The sequence below is a fragment of the Argiope bruennichi genome, chromosome 6 (genome assembly GCF_947563725.1).
Source record: "Argiope bruennichi chromosome 6, qqArgBrue1.1, whole genome shotgun sequence".
NCBI lineage: Eukaryota > Metazoa > Arthropoda > Arachnida > Araneae > Araneidae > Argiope > Argiope bruennichi.
This window is the reverse complement of record NC_079156.1, coordinates 48497397-48520292: the sequence shown is the minus strand read 5'-3', so window position 1 is coordinate 48520292 and position 22896 is coordinate 48497397. Positions and strand designations below refer to the sequence as shown.

At 29.7% G+C, this 22896-nt stretch overlaps 1 protein-coding gene across 2 annotated transcripts in view; it reads right to left on the bottom strand.

Annotated features, from left to right (window-relative positions):
* Positions 1-22410, bottom strand: part of LOC129971363 (sodium/potassium-transporting ATPase subunit beta-like) — a 73560-nt gene extending 51150 nt beyond the window's left edge. For both annotated transcript variants that reach the window (XM_056085058.1, XM_056085059.1), the window contains exon 1: positions 22326-22410. In XM_056085058.1, the coding sequence (XP_055941033.1) occupies positions 22326-22327 (2 nt within the window). In that variant the 5' untranslated portion in view covers positions 22328-22410. The remainder of the gene's footprint in view (positions 1-22325) is intronic.
* Between the last annotated feature and the right edge of the window lie 486 nt (positions 22411-22896).

Below are 22896 nucleotides of genomic sequence, written 5' to 3'. Positions count from 1 at the left end.
ATGGGAAATGACGTTTCACGAAGCTAACTTTCTTTAGGAGAAAAAAAAAATGTGTTACATACATTCTAGATTAAGATTAAGGCATAATTTATATTAATATTCTGGTAATTAAAAGGCAAAAAGAAACATTTTTTTAATAGATTAATAAATTGATATATGATATAATTCAGTTTTTAAACGCTGGTGAACTGGAACTTGAAAGTGGAAGATATTGTTACGTAACTTCAATTCCATTAAGTCCATAAAGTCGCCCTTTCGCTTGTAGAGGGTGTATGGTGTGAAAACAATCAGCAGGCCTTAATAACGAACGACGACTTTCATTAAACACGCAGACAATAAATACACAGACGACAAGTGTACAGCCGAGACGGATACAGGCAACGCACAGCAGCACACTACAACAAACAGTATCCCACAAGTAGTAATCAGTAGTAATAATGACCGCAGAATACAAAGTGATCAGACAGACTTCAGCAGAAGGAGGGAATTCACGTAGCTTCACTCTACGGTCTCTCCAAACGTCTGCAATTCTCCACTATCTCCTCGCTTTAGCTGTATTCAACGGCGGACACACTATGTCACGACTGGTTACTCCTGTTCAAAAATCGATACTGCTTCCATAATAAACACCAGGACTCGGCACACAGTACAGTTCAGCAATCACTTGAGCTCCACAGAAAGCTTGTTCTTCACTGGACTATATCGCCGTAGCTTCGTTATACTCTCGACGACCTCGATACTTGATTACTGCCCGAAACTGCCGACCTTTTATAGTTCCTGGGAGGCGGACCGAGAACGTTCTGGACCAATCAGGCGTATCTCGATTTCTATTGGCTGAATTGCTAAAATTATCGAAGCTTCCAGTAATATCTATTTTATCGCCAAATTCCTCGCCAAGTCGCCAAAGGGTTGCCAAACTCTGAGATCACTGATGCGCAACCCGATCATCATCCAACAGAGCTGATTGTAAAACGGTCTTTCCAGTGATTGAACTAACCGTGAAGGAAGCAACATTGCAGATTCGTAACAATATTCTGGTAATTCACCCTTTTTAAGGTAGTGGTAAATATCTTACAATCGCCTTAAAATATATTGCAAACATTACAGCAACAAAACTAACCAGAAACGGACAAAAGTGTCATGTTGAACACGTAATGTTCCATGGTGTGCAGTTCTTTATTTTTAATTATTCTGGTGAAACAACATAAAACAATGTATTTGGTAATTTATATTATATTTGGTTTTTGTACCACTTATTTCATGTGTAATTAATATATTTTAAATTTTGAATTAACTAATAATAAATAGTTTTACAAAAATCCATATTTATTTGTGAAATTATTTGTATTTCATATTTTTTCTATTGAAAATGTCACTGCTCGTATTGGGTGGTGGTAAATATGTTACCACCCCCGTTATAAACAGCCACAACAACAAAATTAAAAACAAAACCTTTTTTGGTCATAAATGAGCTTTTTTTTTCTCTAATTATAGCGTAAAATGTAAATTTTGAAAGAAAACGGCTTGTGCCCGTTAAAGGCTTAAAAAGGTAAAAATAAACATTTTTTACTTTAGTGCAATAAATAGATATATGATATAATTCAATTTTTAAACGCTGGTGAACTGGAACTTTAAAGTCTGGCAAATATATGATATAATTAGTTTTTAAAAACAGAATAACGATGACTGATGCAACTATTTACAAGATAAGACTGTTTTACAGTATTTTTAATAAAATGTTGATTTCTCTTTTCATTTGGTTCAATCTCTATTATGTAACCAGGTAATTCCTGTATCTTTTTTATTTCCTTGAACACGAAATATATAAAGTAAAAACATGAAGTATACAGATAAAAATTAGTAAAATGGAAAAAAAAAAAATGCATAATTTTTAGAATTTTGAACATCTCTGAATTAAAAAAAAAAAAAACAAATTTTTCTGGTTATCTGTCTTTCTGTGAACACAGTAACTCAAAACCACTTTGAACTAGACGGATGAAATTTGGTTTGGGGTTTCGATATTGAATTGGTAGATTTCTATAAAATTTTGAACAAAATTCATAAATAGGAAGTCTGTCTGTTGGACTTTGGTACGCTCATAAGTGAACGCAATAATTACAAAACGTAAAAACCTACGCAGAAAAAAAAAATTGATTTTCACATTTAGCATCTAAAATGTCAAATTTTGAACTAATAGTCATAGTGCACGTCAAATTTTGTACTAAATACAGTAACGGGTTGACCGTCTGTCGGTCTTCTCTTTCGTATGTATACAAAGGCTATATCTGAAAAGAAAATGATTTAAGGTCTTAAGACTACAGTTGTACTTTTGTGTAAAATTTCTGTTTCAGTCTTTCAAAAAAAGCATCCAAGATACATATTTGTTTGTTTGTTTGTTTCTTATGGCACTTGCCACTGACAAGCCCGCTGTTACGAAGACAGCGATTTAAGCCTGAGGGGGACGTCTCTTATTTTTTATAGCAGCGCCAACTAGGGCCAAGAGTACGACTTTGCTACTCACGCATCACTCATTCGCTTGCACAACCCCTTTTTACAGGAGGGCACATTCACACATCTCACAGATAGAACAACAGAAGAACAACCATGCCCAAACCGGGACTCGAACCCGGGACACCCAGATCACGGGGAAGACGCGCTACCCCTATGAAAGGACGTCGGCAAGATACATATTTGATTACTTTTATTACTTTAAATATGAAACAATTAACTTTAAAAGGCGAAATTACGAAAAAAAAATAATAACTGAACAGTTCCGTTCACTGCTTTGACCAAGGTACACTATTTTATGGGTAAAGGGTGATAACATCTTTATTAGAGAATATGCGAGAAAGTTTCGGGGAGACGACTCGAGCTGGTTTAACATTATTATAGATTAAAAATTAATCCATTCTTCATCCCTCGATCAACATTCTCTATTAACACTACGACTTCTTCTTCTGTCTTATCTAAAAATCTTGCTCCGGGAATTGCTTTTGCCATTTCTAAGATTTTTTTCATTATCAATAGATGGCGCTCTGCAGCATGTCGTTTATAAATGAAATTCAAACGCTGTAGAAATGTAATGAAAATATTAATACAGCACGTACAGCATTTCTTCTCTGATAGTATCGACTCTTATATTAATTTCTAATTGACGAATTAGGGTTTATTTTCAGGGAATTTCTTATTTTTCCATGTACAGAATGCATTTACTGATTTAAAAGAATCATAGTTCAAATTGCTGTAAAATGTTATCCATGTTTTATATTGTTGCTTAGTGTTATGCAAGTAAAACATCCACTTGTTTCCATTTCAAAGACAAACGCATGAATATCAGCCTATGGCACAAACAAACATTTCGCTTAACATTCGTTTCAGAAAAAGTGTCTTTCAACTCAGGAAATAATTATTTCTGACCTGATCTCTTGATATGCACTTTTTTTTAATCCTTTTCATCATCCACCTGTTGACTTAAATGATCCCACTTTCAAATGATTTGAAGAACCAATTTCTTTTCTTTACAGAAAACTGTAACTTTCTACAATTCCTCTGTTATTCGATTATTGCCGGTTTATGAGTGAAACAAGTGTGAATTGATTTTTAATTTTTAACTCTATGATAATTATAGATTTAATGATGCAGCATTCTAACATTCAGTTACGTTCAGTGTTCCTTTTTTAATATTTTCTCTGTCTTCAACTTTATTTCTACTAATAATAAAGTTGAAGGTATATGTGTTAGTGCTCTACAGGTCAGATTGCTTGACCTAAAGCTATGAAATTCGAGTCTTATATATTTTAGAAAATGGAAACGAGCATCTCAGAATGATTTCTTCGAAATTTTAATTAATTAAAAATTAAGTGTTAGTAATTTTTTTTCTGCAATAATTTTCTAGAATATTATAGAATAAAAATGATTTTTTACATTATCTTAAAATTCCAAAAATTCTTTCCAATGACCCCAACATTTTTTACATAGTTGTTTCTATTATTAATCAATTTTTAAAAATATTTCAAGCGTATTTTAAACATTATATTGTATAATAGATATCAGTGAAATTCAAATAGTATTCATTTTTGCTACTAATATTTCATCCTGAATATTTTTTCCCGTTGTTGATGATATGAGTATGAAGTTGCGATTTATTTTTCTCTAATGAGTGGGTCTATGTTTTAAATATACTTTCAATAAACGGCGTAAAGCTTTTAACCCTTTCTAGGGCCGTGGAATTTCATTTATCAATCTTTGTATGACATTATGTAGGTTGGAATAAGTTCTGACACATTTTTGTAGTAAGTCAGAAACTTAGATGCTTCAGTTCTTTATCTCAGACAAAATGATGTGTCTTGATTTGTTACTTAATTATTAATGAACCAAATGAATTAATGAATCAAATTAAATGTATCTAATAAGCTAAATGAATCCCTTTTCTTATTCTAATTTCAAGCCTAAAAATATTTTAACATAATAGGACTAGAAAAAAAATTACCCTTTAAAGGGTTAATTACATGTATGCAGATTAACTGTTATGGAAAATTTGGATCCAAGAGATCTGTTGCGTGCTCACGCCTTATATTTTACTTTTATATCTGAAATAAAGTTCCATAATATTAATCTGCATAAGATACGACGATTTCAAAATACATGAAGCAATATCTGCCGTCTTATTCAAACTACTAGAATTTCAAACTGAAACTAATACACAATGTTGCCATACAAGAAAACTAAATACTAAAGAAAGATAATATATATCCATATGGAGTCAATAATGCAAAGTTACTTGTTTGTAGAAATAAATGTTTGATAAAGTCATATCAGAACGGAACAGACCTCTAAAATGATAACATTACAATATTTTAATTCTAGAATAATGCAATATCTTTTGGTAATTAATTAGGAACTTTTTTATTCTGTGTACCGTCTGTTGGCTATTTTTTTATGTTAACCCTTTCTAGGGCTGTGGGAAGTATGCTTCCAACCAAATTTATCAATCTTTGTATGAAATTATGTAGGTTGGCATAAGTTCTGACACATTTTTTTAGTAAGTCAGAAACTTAGATGCTTCAGTTCTTTATCTCAGACAAAATGATGTTTCTTGATTAGTTACTTAATTATTAATTAACCAAATTAAATAATGAATCAAATTAAATTGATCTAATAAGCTAAATGAATCCCTTTTCTTATTCTAATTTCAAGCCTAAAAATATTTTAACATAATATGACTAGAAAAAAAGGGCCCTTTAAAGGGTTAAAATAGCACATGTTATATGTTTATCAAATTTGGAGTTTCAAAACTTTTCGCAGAAAAATCTGTCAAAAGTAACTTACATAGAATATTTGATTGAAATGTTTGGCAACCATTAATTTCGACGATCTAGGTAATTGCTAAACGCGGGTAATTTATAACATATATTGAATATCAAGGACAAATAAATACGTTTGATATTTAAGGTATCCGAGCACGTTCGGAGCCCTTTTTTAGAAAAACATGGTGTAGATATACTTTAACCATATTTCCGGGTTTAAGACTATTTAAAATTAGTAATAGGATGTCAATATTTGAAATAAATATTAAAACTTTTTGAAAATTGGCATTTAATAGCATAAATTTAAGCAAATTCTTTAAAAACTTCAAATTGGCTACATCATAAACTATTAGTCTCATCAGAACAAAACTTATACCAAAACAAACTAAATAGTTTTCTCTAGGGGAATGATAACAATCGTATGTTTATAATAATAAAAAAAATTTAGAACCAGTTGAAGAATTTATCTTGACATTTTTAGTAAACTTATGACGTTATTGTTCAAACAATAGGCTGCAAATTAAAAAAGTATTTCCTCAATCTAAATTGTTTTAGTTCGTTCCCTAGAAAATAATATGAAGACAAAATTCACCCAATTTCATAGTAATAGGATAATTATATTTTGAGTTTTTTGATTTGAAGTGAAATAAGAAATAAGAAAAAGTCAATTTTGAGGAAAATGCATTTAAAGTATACACTAACAGGTTTTAATAATAAATTATTGTGCACATACTTAAAATTCACCCAGCATTTAATAATTTCCCTTTTTTAATCATTTTATTTTTTTCTCTGACAATTTTTGTGTTTGGCAATGAATGCCGCCTAGATTCGTATATTTTGCCTTTGTCGAGCTCAGCAAATGCTCTAACTGCATTTGCACTAGAATACACTCCAATAACCTAAAGAACATTCAATAATCTTATAAAACCTTGGTTAAAATGTATTACAGATATAAATGACCCTAATCTGAGGGTTCGGAACTCAACAAAGACATCTTTAGGTACAAATTTCCACAAAACACCGTTAAAACTCTCATTGACATTTTTCATTTTGCAGTGCAAAAAATGTTCCGTATTTAAAACTAAATTTGTGTTTATATAAATTTTTAACATGTTTTTGGCTCTCTAAATCGGTACTTCCAGTTCTTTAAATGTCCACTCTCTTTCACCGATCATTACGAAAATATTAATATCTTGACTTTTAACCCCTTAACTGTTTTATTTTCTTTACTATCTAATAAGAAGACACTTTCTATTTTGGGAATATTTTCTTATTTTGATTCAAATGGAAATCCATTGAATACTTGACTTATCTGTGTATTCGAAGTAATTTTAATATTGAATTATAATCGTTATGAATGGTTTATTTTTTGCTTCAACTATCAAAATTCGATAAATCGATGCACGTATGGCACTCGGACAAAACAGTTAAGTGGTTAATTAACTTAGAGATAAAAGTAAACCTGTTTTGGATAGCTCAAAGATTGGTCTAAACAATAATTCTTTTTTTAAAAATGTCATTTTTGGCGAAAATCGACCTTTTAAACGTGTTCGGATGCCTTAAATTCTGGTATTTTGCGGAACAGCACTTTCATTTTATTTTCAAGAATGAAAACAACATTCCTTTTAAATCCTTTGAATACTGAAGACTGTCATTAGTCTCTGTCAACGCAGTCATTTTTAAAATGTACATTTCAATTATTCGCTCGACTGTAAATATGCCGCATAGGAAGCTAATACTCTTAACTAGGGCTTATTTCGAGGATAAAGCTTTATACTGCGAGCGTCCTGAAAGCAGGCGAGGGATTAGTTTTCGATTAGGTCCTGTTTTCGGAGAAATAAGGTATGTTTAAAATCTCATTCTCAAAATCCGCGCTTTGTAAAGGCTTACCGTATTGAATTCTGCCATTTCTCTCCTATCTATACCTCTCGACATTCAGCGTATTTCTTCCCATAGGCCTAGAAAACGTGTACCTGTGTAAGTTAGCGTTATACAAAAGTGAACGATCGAACAACAATTAGCATATAATTTGGCATAAATATATTTTGGAGGGTGGTAATATGTACTTTAAAGTTATTATTTTTCGAAAAATTCTAATTATTTAAAAATCAAATGAAATGTTGAAGTCTTTAAGGCAATGACTTCAGAAAATAGAAAAGGACCGCGGTGGCCTGGTGGTATGGTCTCGTACTTGTGAGCCGTAGGGTTTCATGTTCGAGACCCGATTCCACCGAAGAACCGTCGTGTAAGGGGGTCTGTTGCAAGTTAAATCCGTCATGCCAAACGTCCTCCCGCTGGTGTGGTGTGGTGTGGTGTGGAGAGGGGGATGCCAGCTCAGGTGTCGTCCTCGTCATCTGACCGTGGTTCAAAATTACGAGGTCCGTCCCAAAAATAGCCCTAGTGTTGCCTTACAATGGGACGTTAATGTAATTAAACTAAACTAAACTTCACAAAATAGTAAAATGTCAGAGAATGAAATAGAAAGGAAAATAGAATTATTATAAAAATTGATTTTGCCATCATTATAAATTGATCTTTTCATCTTTATAAAATTACCTTTTTACTTTCTTGTATATGAAGTACAGAGAAAATATTACTAATCCTCAAACAATTCAAGCTCGAGATTTCGATGAATCTTCACGTTTTTGAGTTTGAATCCACTCCCTGAGATCGAAAAAAATATTTTTGGAAAATGTCCGTCTGTCTGTTTGTGACGAGGACAACTCAAAACTGCTTTGAACGTGATGGATGAAATTTGGTATACGGGCCTTACACAAAATTCGTAGATTTCTATCAAATTTAAAGCATATTCCGTTCAATGGAAGTCTGTCTGTCCGGCTGCTCGAATACAGGTTAATACGACAATTACAAAATGAAGAAAGCTAGATAAATAAACAGATTTAATATCTATTGAGTAGGCACCTATCAATTTTTCAAGCCAAATCCATCAAAGGGTTGACCGTCTGTCGGTCTGTCCTTTCAGACACATGTAAACGCGATAATCAAAACGCAAAGATTTAAATGTATCAGATTTGTTATGGTATTTCATGACTGCATGTGTAATTTTGTATCAAATTATTGTTTCAATCCATTGGGAAGAAAGCATCTAAAATCCGAATTCGATTTTCGGATAATTTTAACCGCATGCCAGGTTAAAAGCAGCGAATAATAACAAAGAAACCACGTCAAAAAACAAACTATAGATTCAGTAAAAATGCTAAATTGACACAAAATAATATTTCCTAAATATCGCATGCATGTGGCATGTAAGGCGTTCTCTGGATTAACACATTTATTGCAGAATATGTTAGAACGTTTTGTGGAGACAATTCTCAATGTTTAATGATATGAATTTAATTTTTTGAATTAAATATTGAAAACTTATAAAAATATTTTTTTTGTGTAATTTTCAGCAATAGTTTCAGTGTTGTATCAAAATTCAAATTGTTTTCATTTTCGTCATTGAAAATTTATTTATGTTTTTTTTACACTGTCAAAAGCTAAAGAAGGATTTCATTTCACATATGCGTAGTTTACATAAAGATTAATAAAGTGAAGCTATAATAGCAAAAATTAGAAGGCAATACATTTTTAATACCTTTTTTTAAATAGAGTACTCGATTTTATTAGGATGGTTCATACACACCTTAAAGAGAAAAGATATTAAAATAACACATCTTTATAGTCCAGCACAATTAGAAAAAAACAACATTATTGAGGAAATCATAGACACCAAACTGTAAATGGGAAGTTAAATTAAAATAAAAATATTTCCTTATTACAGGTATATTAGCTAGTTGCCAAAGGCGGCTAGATAAATATCGAAAAGTTAAAATTAAAATTTAGATCCTTTGTTAGAATTTGAACAGATTTATATTCGAAAAATATTTCCTAACACTTTAAACCTTTGCAGCATTTCTTTCTTTTTTCTTTCTCATTTATGAAATATACAAAAATAAAGTATCTCAACCATCAAAAAACTTTCATTCAAAATTGCTCTGAATCTGGCCATTTTTGAGTTCCAAGATCATTCTCGGTATAACATTTGTGTATCTGTATCTGAATACAATAACTCATAAACGGGAAAAGCAAGAGAAATAAAGCTACTTAAGTACTCGTGGAACAGATCTACGCCAAATTCTTATTTAATAATATAATATCGTCTAAAATACATTTGAGAATTTTTTGTACGTGGTAGCAGTTAACAGCTAATGGGATGTGAGTTGTGAGTTCGAGGCATGGACCATATGGAATACCATGATAATAAATTTCGCAATGAATCCAATAATAAGAACTACATTTTATTACTATATATACTAGGATAGTTATTAAACAAGCTGAAGTTGTTTTGCGTATTCTTTATTATACCTGTTGTGCTAGAGAAAGCCTTGCATGTTCCTGGTATACAATAGTTAGGAAATACTAAATTTTGGCGTGATTTAACATTTTTACTGAATCTATCGTGCCAACTTTGGCGAGTTTATTGGCGATTAATCACTGGCATGCAATTGATAGCATCCGAAATTCAAATCTTCAGACGCGTTTTTCCAACTGATTGGAACAAAGATTTAACAAGACTACACTTGCAATCCCAAAATCTCATACCACATTTGATATATTTGACTCATTGCGGTTTTCAATAATCACGTTTAAATGTTTCTGAAAATACAGACCTACAGACAGTCAACCCATTGTTGGTTTTGGGTTCAAACTTTGGCAGGTGACTACACTATAGATGTTAAATCTGTTCATCGAATTTTATCACACTGGCTTTCTTCATTTTATAGTTGTCGCGTTAACCTGTATTCGAACAGCCGGACAGACAGACATTCTCTTGAACAAGTCTTACTCAAAATTTGATAAAAATCTGAAAATTTTGTGTTAAGATTGTGTACCAACATTCAGTCGTCTATCTCAAAGCGGATTTGAGTTATTTTTGTCACAGACAGACAGATATTTTCCAAAAATGCGTTTTCCGAACTCTACGAGATCTAAAATATGGAGATTCATCACAGTATCGAATGCGGATCTTGAATTTTTTGACGATTACTATATTTTCTCTATACTACGTATATGAGAAGATAAAAATGGTGCAACTCAAGAAATATTAGAGCAGCAAAAGTAATATAATTATTCTTAAATGTTAATCAATTATCCTAAACTGGAATTTTTTTAAAAGAAGAATTTACAATGATGTCAAATTTATTAATATTGTATAATATTATAAACATAAAAAAATTCTCTAAAATTGTAGCGAAATCTTTTCAAAAACTAAGCTTATAGCGTTATGTTCCAAAAAAAAGGAAGAATGTATTTTACTCGAACAAAAAGTATCAGTATCACGTCTTTCTCATTTGTAAATGATTTGACAGCGGCTCTCTTAATGGAGTGCTAAAATTTTTTTAGTGTAATTGATCAAATACGGCAAAGTTTTTATTATTTTTAAATTTAATCACATGTTCTTTCAATTCAAATTATTACGATTCTTAGTCAACAGAAAATTTCGGTTAACTGTATGTGTATGAATCAAACGGAAGACATTATATGAATAAATAAAACAATGAAGTAATTAGATTTGCAACCTAGAATTGAGATTGTGCTTAGGGCTTGAAATCCCTGCGTTAATGTGATTTTGATCAAAATCCTTGTATACAATTGCATTTTTTTATTTGTACAGACCACCAAAGGGCTGAAATGAAAGATCTTCCCTATTTTTTGCAGGGCTAATTGTTAATAAACTACATAAAAATGAGACTAATGAAATGAAAGGCGAGTATTACCTTTGAAGAGAGCATTATTCTGACACAAATTTCTCATTAGCTAGTTTTAATGGTTTTATTCTTTGCGTTTTCTAAGAGGAAAATGAAAAGATCATCAAGAATTTTTTCTTGATGCATTAAACACTTTTAACTTATTGCCTGATTCATTTTACTCTATTTGTTCTCATAAAAAAAGGGAATAAAAACTTATTAAGAAACCTTTCAGAAGAAGAAAATCAATAATTTTTTTTTGTTTAAATTTGTATTTATTTGTTCACAAATTCTGTTTTGTTTAATAATTCAAATATTTTATCCGATTAGAAATTAAATCGTCTGAGGTAAAAGTTTCGAGCATATTTTTCTACTATTTATATTTTAAAAATGCGTAGAACAGAAAAAAAGGGAAATTTCAATTGCTTATTTGTAAAATAGAAGGAAAAGTAATTTGAAAAATAAGTTTCTATTGGAAATAAAATTTGATATTGTTCGCCTTGCTTCATAATTTTTTTTGAAACGCGGAATAATAATTTTTTTTGTTTTTTTATTATGCTATGGAATCAAACGATCTCGAATTGCTAATAAACATATTATTCTTAAAGTATCAAAAATTATCTTTATCACTGACTTTTTTTACCTCGCATTTTTGTTTCATAATCTTAATGTTTCCGGCGATGATTTTGGAAATTAAAATTTGAAAAATAGCATTAATAAACACGATTATTATCACAAATAAACGTATTTAATATTTTCATTTGATATAGTGGCAATGCGCATAAAAGTATATTTTTCTCTGGTCGGGAATGGCAACACGTGATTCAAAAACAGTTTTATGAAAATAGTGCATTTTTTATTTTCCTGTTCTCCATTCTGCTTTAAAATTCTTACATTTATAGACACGAGAAGCATATAAATATAAAACTAAAAATGAATATTTGTAATCGAGGATAAAAATATGAAATTCACCCAAATCTTGCGATTGGATAATTTGTAAAGTTCAATAATTGTTCAACTTTTTTTTGAAACTGTTTAGGACTAACAATTAGTTTAAAATATTCCCTGAATTCTTAAAACTACGTTCTAAATTTATAATTCTTAAATCTATATGAAGAAACATTTCTACACGAAATAAATTTTCATAAAACATTATTTAAAATTTTAGTTTTATTTCTAATTATTCTTCGAATAATGAATTCTAAAATAAGTTCTTTTTCGTACCGAATGATAAATACTTTGCTTATTAAATATGTTTAGAAGAGTTCCTTTATAGCAAACGATTAAAGCGATGATTAAATGTCTGAAAACGGTTTTTATTTTTTAATTTAATTTCATGCTATCAGACAGACGATAAAAATTGGTTATTCCGTTCAATGATGATTATTATAGACGCATTTAAATGTACCGCTTTGATTCAGACTGAATACTTCCTTTTAAATACTTTTAAACATTTTTTCAAATTTATTTTTAAATATATTCTAAGAATATATAATTCTTATTTTATAAATATCATACGCTTTCATAAAATCTAATTGAATTTTTCACTGGCTGGTTAAGGTGTGGCTTCACAGAACACCGTAGAGGTACATTTGTACTAAGTCAATTATTGAACTTGACAGAAATCTGCGTGTACTTTATTAAGATCACATGAACAGCAGCTTAGAATTTTTAACAAGTATTTTTAGCATTTTTAACAATAACTTTTCTCATTCAATTTATTCATCGTTTTAGAATTTCATCGTAAATTTAAGTTGAAAAAGCAAAGAAATTAATTCCGTAAAAACCACCTAAAAATTAAGTCATAGAAAAATAATTTCTTAAGTCTAATTTTATTGGGCGTCTTTGAAATAAAGTCAATGAATATTATATTTGTTTTATATTTACAAAACCTTATTACATGCCTTATAAATGGAACAGCGAATTTGTTCATTCAGAATATTTAAAATTCTATCAGTATGCTTGACAAAAATGAAGTTGACATTATGTGAGGGAATAAAATTTGTATGATAGCATGTCATAAATATTTTCATAATTGTTGCAATTAATCTATATGTTTGAAATAATTGACAAAACAAAAGATACAGTCCCTTAACCGTAACAATTAATTTGATTTCGAACATTTTTATGGAAAATCCTTAACCCTGGATAAATCGTCAGTGATCACATGTCTCTCATACCTCTCTATTTTAGAAAGAAATATAAAAGCTTTTACTTCATCATTCGCTTTCTATGGGTTAAAAACAACTATAGTTCTCCATCTCTAATCATTGCACCGATTTTGCTACTTTTCATTTCATTTCATACTGTCTAAACTCATCATAAATAGACGTTCATTTTTCTCCACACAATCTTTTTGAAAGCTATTGCAAAAAATAAATAATTGCTCTGGTCGCAACCTCAACAACTAAGAATTTTGTTAATCTTATTCTTATATCAATTTTACCTCTTTCTGTGTAGCTTATTAATTAGAATATATTTATTGTGAAAATATAATTTAAAACAGTACTATATTCATTTGAAGTAAACGTTAAAAAAATAAAAGAAATTAAATTAAAAAAAATTTAAAAAACTATGCCGATTATCATCATTATTTCTTTCTGTGCTAGATGATGAAAAATTATAAAATATTCTAGTCTTTATGAAAATTTATTTTTATCAATTTTCTTGCTGATATTTTGACTGCATTAGCAAAAAATTAAAACATTTAAAACTGCGAACGAATTATTTAAATTTATAAGCTGCTATAGCATAATATCTGCAAATAACTGGTGCATAAAAACATACATTAAATTTTACAACATTTATGTATTTATAAGCAGAAACTCTTACTTATATTCTACCATTATTACATTAACTTGTAGCAAAAATACTAAACGGAAACTGAATTATCCTCGCCATTTCACTTCATTATATAATTACTATTATATGTATTATTCTTTATACAACATTTATATATATATTATCCTTTAATTCAAAAACGATTGTTCCTTTTATTAAAGCATACAAACAAGGAAATAACACAAAGAGAATATGAATTTATCACAAAATAATATATATAAATAAATAACTCCGGAAAGCATTACGTTTTTACGATTTAAGGGCTTGAAAAATGTAAATAAAGTATCCTTCATGATTTATTTAAAAGAGTGCCCAGATAAATTCAATTTAGGCCAAACGGGGAGTAAAACCTTCGAAAATTAATCGAGAGGTCGCTGTATACAAATACTGCATTGCCATCCTCTAAATGAGAAAATAATTGAAAAGATCACAGAATAGCTATTGCCATTAGTTCTGTTGCTATGGAAACAAAAGGCAGATGAAACGAAGTTACTGCGCTAACGATGAATAACAGCCGAAACGATATTATGTGGCTGCACTTTTCTTTTCCTGCTTTTATTTTTCTGAGTTAACTGACGGAAGATTTCTTCTGTAAGACCCGTTTCACTCTGCTAGGTTATAAAAGAATGAAGTGTATGATCATATAAGGAAGACCGACTAAAAAAAACAATATATATATTTATAATGTGAGAAGATAATGTTGTTTTGGTTTGAGGTTCTTGAAACCTCAAAATGCATGGCAAAAAATTGGCCATTTATCGCTTTTGAGGCATCAATTTTTCGCTTTTAGGGTTATTAGAAAATGATAAAGAAGGTTGTCACATTTAACGACTTATCGCCAACAAAAAGTTCCAACTTGGTGCAAATGCACGCCATATACCCGATTCTCCGACCCAGCCAATAAAGAACAGGATCGTAAGAAGTTATCGCCCCAAGAAACACAGAGAACAAAATTGGAATAAATGCAAGTGTAAATATAATAATATACATATTTTTTAATTTAAAATTTTTCTAGCTAGCAAACAAAGTTTGGAGCTCGAACGATTTTGAGAACCCATCATTTTCTAAACATCGAAGTATGCATAATCTGATAGTCACGTGATTGTTTCAAACCAGTTTAAACTGGTTTATGACTTAATTAAGACAAACAATTACTTAACAAATAATAATGTTCTCACATAATAACATGAAATTTGCAAAAGTAGATTTCATTCTTTTTTCTGATTTATTTTTTAAATGCATGTTTCATAATATATATATATATATATGGCCTGTCTTCGACGAGTTGGTGACATTAGCTGTTCAATTTCTAATATTACACCGTGCTTATTTTATTTTCAGTAGGATTACTATACCAATAATACACTAAAACTACAGAAATTACTATTATAAGAATGCTAAGAATGATTTTTTTTAAAGAACTAGTGTTTGACCAAATTGCAATCATTTAGTGAAATGCAGTTAAATAAAGGGTACGGATTTTCTAGTAGCTAATTTTGAATACGTGTAATCAGTAAATTTTATTTTAAGCCGATATGTATGAAAGAGGGACTTAAAAAGTACAAAAATATTAATCCAAGTATGACATTGGAATAATAACTATGCCCTCAGAAAAGCACAGACCAGGGCAAATGAATTATTTAAAAAATTACACCCAGCTTTTTCTACAATAAAAAGTTAACAATACGAGAGGCTAATTTTAACACGCTTTTACTTTAATGGGATATAAAAATAAATTTGTTTTTATTTTTATTAGTTCTTGTAAGTATATTTGCAGAAAAGAACAATAAAATATCTTATAAAACAGATAAAAGCAAAAGAAATTATAAAGTGAGGTGAAAAAGGAACATCAATAAACCATATATGGCATAAACTCCTGTCATCTCAAAGTTTAAAAATCCTAGTGAATAATCTTTTTCGATTTATTTACATAATGCATGCAAGACAGTTCATTTTAGGATAAAAATAGGCTCAATCTAGATGGAAAATCATAGAGAAATAATCTCCTTCGATTTATTCACATAATACATGCAATTTAGAATAAAAATAAGCTTAACATACATGGAAAAACATAGGGAAATAATCTCCTTCGATTTATTTGCATTCAAGACAATTCAATTTAGGACCAAAATACGCTTAATATACATGGAAAATCGTAGAGAAAAAATCTCCTTCGATTTATTTACCGAATGCATGTCAGAGAAATCAATTTAGAACCAAAATAGGCTTAATTTACGTGGAAAAACGTAGGGAAATAATCTTCTTCGATTTATTTACAGAGTACAATGACACAATTCAATTTTGGATAAATTTAGGCTTAATATATTTGAAAAACCGTGACTTCCTTCAATTTATTTACATAATGCATGTAAGACAATTCAATTTAGGACCAAAATAGGCTTAATATAAAGTGGCTCAAAAAATTGAGAGTACACCTTACTTTTACTTGATAAATCCGACTTTCAATATAAATAACACATTACCGGGAAGTGCAAATATGTTTTTATTTTTACACATAACAAATGGTTTAATTTAGAGTAAAAATAAAGAAAAATCAACAAAATTCTTCTAAATTGAAAAATTTCAGAAGCATTTAAAAAATATATACGCAGAGTTTTGCCTCAAAAAATTGAGAATACACCAATGAAATTCTTGTAATATCTCGCATAAAAACAAAATGTCACTATTAAGTTGCATGTCTTTGGGCTTTTATAATGGCCTCTAAACGTCGTGGTACCGATTCGACAAATTTTTGGTGGTATTTGAAGGTATTTTACCCAATTCTTCTTGCCCCACTTGTTTTAAATGGGTTTTGTATCTATTTTTGTGTTTTTGAACCACTGCTTCGAGTATGGCCCACGAATATTCAATGGCATTGATGTCGGGGTACTGTGGTGGTGTATGTAACTGCTGTTTACAATGAAAAAGACACCATATTTTGACGTTACGTGCATTCTGTTTGGGGTCGTTGTCCTGCTGGAAAATGGAATTTCCATCTAATACCAAATTTCTAACACTTTCCTTTAGATTGCTGCGACCATATGGTTCATCCAACTTGTTGCAGAAACTTTTGAAATCATAGGCAGAAGTATAAATGCTGAAACTGTACGAAATGCCATTAGACAAGCTGTATATAAAAATCGCATTGTTTGAAAGAAACCGTTCACCAGCTTGCAAATTCAGAAAAAGCATTTGAAGTTTGCAAAAACTCATCAATTGAAGACCAATAACCTTTGGAAGAAAGCTATATTTAGTAATGAAAGAAAACTCTACATTTTTGGCAGTGACAGCCATCGTACTGTATGGAGAAAGCCTAATATTGCTTTGGATTAAAAAAGATTACGTCCTACAGTCAAACATGATGGTGACTCCGTCATGATTTGAGGTTGCATGGCTCCATCCGGGGTAGGAAATTTAATTTTTATAGATGGCATTATGAACGATATGGTTTACTTGGATATACTTCACAGCAATCTAAAGGAAAGTGCCAAAAATTTGGGTTTAGATGATAATTTCATTTTCCAGTAGGACAACGACCCCAAACAGAATGCACGTAACGTCAAAATATGGTGTCTTTTTCATTGTAAACAGCAGTTACACACATCACCACAGTACCCCGACATCAATACCATTGAATATTCGTGGGCCATACTCGAAGCAGTGGTTCAAAAACACAAAATTAGATACAAAACCCATTTAAAACAAGTGGTGCAAGAAGAATGGGGTAAAATATCTTCAGATACCACCAAAAATGGGTCGAATCGGTACCACGACGTTTAGAGGCCATTATAAAAGCCCAAAGACATGCAACTTAATAGTGACATTTTGTTTTTATGCGAGATATTACAAGAATTTCATTGGTGTATTCTCAATTTTTTGAGGCAAAACTCTGCGTATATTTTTTTTAAATGCTTCTGAAATTTTTCAATTTAGAAGAATTTCGTTGATTTTTCTTTATTTTTACTCTAAATTAAACCATTTGTTATGTGTAAAAATAAAAACATATTTGCACTTTCCGGTAATGTGTTATTTATATTGAAAGTCGGATTTATCAAGTAAAAGTAAGGTGTACTCTCAATTGTTTGTGCCACTGTACATGGAAAATCGTAGAGAAATAATCGTCTTCGATTTACTTACATAAATGCATGCAAGACAATTCAATTCAATTTAGAATAAAGATAGGCGTAATCTACATGCAAAGTCATAGAGAAATAATCTCTTTCCATTTATTCACAGAATACATGTCAGACAATTCAATTTAGGACCAAAATAGGCTTCATCTACATGGAAAAACATAGGGAAATAATCTCTTTCGATTTATTAACAGAATACAATGACACAATTCAATTTTGGATGATATATTTAGGCTTAATATATTTGGAAAACCGTGATTTCCTTTCGATTTGTTTTACAGAATGCATGCAAGACAATTGAATTTTGGAACAAAATAAGCTTAATCTACATGAAAATTCAGAGAGAAATAATTTTCTTCGATGTATTTACAGAATACATATAAGACAATTCAATTTAGGACAAAAATAGGCTTAATCTGCATAGAAAATCGTACAGAAATATCAATTTATTTACAGAATACTTACAAGAACAATTTAATTTTGGACAACAGAATGATTAATTTGCCTGGAATATCGTAGCATAAATGCATATCTTACGATTTATTTACAGAATGCAATGAGTAGGTTTAAATGTACCTAGGAAATCATAGAGAAATAATCTCTTTCGATTTATTTACAGAAAGTACTTAAGACAATTCAACTCAGGACAAAAGGAGAGTTAATCAGTCCGGAAATTAGACGATAATTCATTGTTTACAAATATCGAATTAGCATACTCATAGATGGGTAGCTGAGAACCACAAAATTGCTCTGTCATCAGCTGCGTTTCCATGGAGACGGAAGACAGATGAAGACGAAACTATGGCGCTATCGAAAAATAGAAAGCATAATGGTATTGTGTGGTGCTCATTTGTTTTTCATGCTTCTGTTTTTTCTTTTAGGGTTAACTGAGAGAAAGATTAGTCTGTAAAACTCTTTTATTTTTCATTTTTCTGTAGGATGGAACTTAGTAAAATGGAAGATACCTGCCGAATTATGCCCACTTTAAGTCAGGAATGAAAAGCGTCACTGCATTTAAATGAAATGAAAGTGGATAAAGAATTGAGACAGATTTCTGTTTTTTGAATTTTTTTCATCAAATCCTAGCAATATTTTACTTTTATTACAACAGGGAATTTCAATTTGTAAAGTAGTTTTTGTTAATAAAATAAATATGCCATGGTACCATATCTTTAAGACAATTTACTTTGCAGGAACAAGAAAGATAACTAGCAGGTGTGTTCTGCTTTCAACTTTTTCGTATACTTACATTATATGCTGTGTTTTGTTTTCACCTTTCGATGTTTAAGGAAGATAATCCAATAAGCATTTAGTATTTCTTGCAAACTGAATGTATCGAAAATTTAAAGTAAAATAATCATATTCCAAAATTCATCTAACTGCCATTGTTTCTTTAAGATATCCCGTCAACTAACAAGCCAAAAGATAATTAACCAATGTCATATTTTATTTAAAATTTTTTACAGAGCTACTTTTTTGTCAATAAAATTATATACCAGATTTCAACATTCTAAATGGGTTTGTGGATTTGAATTCATTTGTTCACAATTATTCATTATTTAAAAGAAATTATTTTCTGGAATTCAGAAAGATATAAAAATCAAGATTCTACAAAATCTAAATATGGACATTTTGACGATTAACTCCTCCAACTCCGTCTATATTCCGACTTCAGTCATTCTAAAAGAATGATTTTTATCTTTGTTACATAATTGTTAATCTAAATTGCCCTTTCGAGAATGCAAAAAGAATGATGTTTCGCTTTGATTATTAGTTTATACTGCCCTTTCGAGAATGCTAAAAGAATGATATTTCTTTTTACTATTACATCCTTGTTATTTTATACTGTCCTTCCGAGAATGCTAAAAGAATGATCTTTCCTTTTCATTGTTACATCTTTGTTTTTCTGTACTGTTATTTCGAGAATGCTAAAAGAATGATATTTCGCTTTGATTATTATATACTTGTTAGTCTATACTACCCTTTCGGGAATGCTAAAAGAATTATCTTTCTTTTTGATTGTCACATCTTTGTTAATCTATATTGTCCTTTTGAGACTGCTAAAAGAAAGATCTTTCACTTTGTAGCAAATTTGTAAATCTATATTGCCTTTTACAGAATACTAAAAGAATGATTTTTCTCTTTGATTATTACAAATTTGTTAGTCTATACTGTTCTTTAGAGAATGCTAAAAGAATGATATTTCTTTTTAATTCTTACATATTTGGGATTAATCTATATTCCATTTTCAAGAATGTTAAAAGGAATGATTGTCCCCTCTTTTTATTAAATTCTCCATAATATATTATTTAATCTAAATGAATAAATAAATTTTTAGCAGTGTATATAAATAGGTAGGATGCATTTTAAATCATTTGATAACACCTTCAAGGTATTATGGCTTAAGTACAGCAAGGGTTTAAGTATCAGATTTAAAAAATACTTCGATAAAAAAAAAAAAAATTAGAGAGAGAGAGAGAGAGGGAAAGGGAGAGAAGAGACAGACACAGATTTTAGATTCGATGAGATCTAAAATAAAGAAATTCACTGTTTTCTTTGCATCAATTTCTTTTTGATGATTATAGTGCTTTTTCTTTCTATATTTCCTATGCAACACGATAAAATATGGCGAGGATCGAAACATAAAAGGTTTTAAGAATTGCTTAAAAATAAAAAAAGTTACTATATATAATTTGAAAAGATTTAAAATCCTATTTATTTTGTAAAACTATCTGAATGATTAAAAAGAACGAGATCCTTAATACATAAAAAAATACTTCGTATCATAAATTTCTTTAAAATTAGAAATCTGTTAAATTAAAAGAATCACTTATTAAATGGTTACACAGGGTATTTTTATTTACTCCCCATATAATTGCTTTTATATGAAATACTATGTTACATCCCATTAAAAAGATATTTTCTCATCAGGTACCCTTAGAAATGATCTGAAGATTTTATCGTAGAAGGCCAAAGAATTGATTAAACGTCTGAAATGCATTTTTATTTTTAAATTACTTTCATGTTATTGAACAGACGATGAGGAATTTGATTATTCCGTCCAGTGATTTTATTTCGATGAAGATTATACTTAGATGAGCATATTTAATCGATGTTTGTGATATATTAATATCTTTGAAGATCAGAGAAAGTATGTTTTTATGAGAAACTAAAGCAGACGATATTAAATTTGTTGCTTTAATTTGAACTGAATTTTTCTTTTTACTATTCTTTTTTCCTTCCTCCTCTTCATTGCCTTTACAAAGAACTCTAACATAGTTTTCAATAAAGGAAAAAGATTCTTTTCTATGACTTCAAGGAAAGTATTTTAAAATTAAATTATAGTATTCTTTCCTTGATTTTAATGATTTCCTAATTTTAAAAAGAATATTTCGTTTTAAATGTTCATTCTGTAACTTATAACTAAAAAAAAAAAAGAGTTTTACTCACAGATTTCTATAACTGTTAATAAGAATTTTCTCTCATTTATGTATTTATTACTATTTTTAATTGCTATCAAAAAGTAAGCAAAATAAGTAACATCGTTATAAATAAAGGGATTTTCTATCGGCAGATCTTTGTTCAATATCCGATAAAAATTTTCATTTGGTTGATTGATTCCGAATTGTATATTCATGTTAAATGGATAATAATCAATTGTCAATTTAAATGATAATGGCTTTTACACTACCTTAAAACTAAAATGTTTGTCTCTTTAATGATGCCAATTTTATTTTTACCCTGATTTTTTCTAGAATTTAATTCATTTAAAAAATGTAATCTTATATAACGAAGTTTTTAATATTATGTTAAAATTTATATTGTTCATAATTTTATAATTTTATTATATCAATGAATTGCGTGCTTTTTGCATTGTTAAAATTAAGATTAAAAATTTTGCTTCCTTTGCATTTAACTAAAAAATAAGATTTTCACTTCCTTTTTTATTTTGTAAAATATATTCAGTTTTAATTGGTCCGAGCAGAAATCTGTAATAGAACGATTCTATCAAATTAATTTTTTCAGTCTTATCGAGTAAAAAAATGAAATTTTAAATAAATCTATTCCGTATCAATAATTTATCAGCCAAGGAAGTCAATATTTTTGGGCTTAAGCGAAAGAAGTTTGGTAACATATAAAACTAATAGCTATTTAACATTGGCTACCTTGAAAAATAATTGACATTCCTTTCCATAAACCCATTTATATAAAAGACTAAAATTAATGTTTTATAATCTTTACTGCAACAAATAAAGGTGAAAGAAGAGAACAATGGAAATTAAAATTTCGCTTACATAAAGTGTATTTGATGAATTTCCCAATTTTATCACTAAGCCCAAGAACCATATAGAAGAAGTTTTCATGATTTATTTAAAGAACTCTCCAGACAATTTAATTTTCAGTAAAAGCGGGGTTAAACAGTTCGAAAATTGATTGAGAACCCTTTGTACAAATATTGGATTACCATTCTTGCAGATGAGAAAATAACCAAAGAGATGACAAATAGCTGTTGTCATGGAAACGGAATTTGGCAGACGAGAACGTGTGGAAGCCAAAGCAAGGTTATGAGATAATATTATTTTCGCTGCATTTCAGGCAGTTTGTTTGAAACTAAATGACATAAAATATTTTACTGCAAGACGATTTTCACATTGTCTTAAAGCTTTAGCACGGGGAAGAATTTAAGCGGTACGGCAAAAGAAAGATGCTATAACCCTGAAAGTTAAAGACAGAGATAGCTGCATTATAATCTTGCATCTTAATAGATTCATAACTTTAAGGCTGAATATTGCTGTCTACTTGACCGCTGATTATTTTTTTGGTGTATTGTCGCAGGTCTGTCGTATAAATCCTTCTTCAAATTTG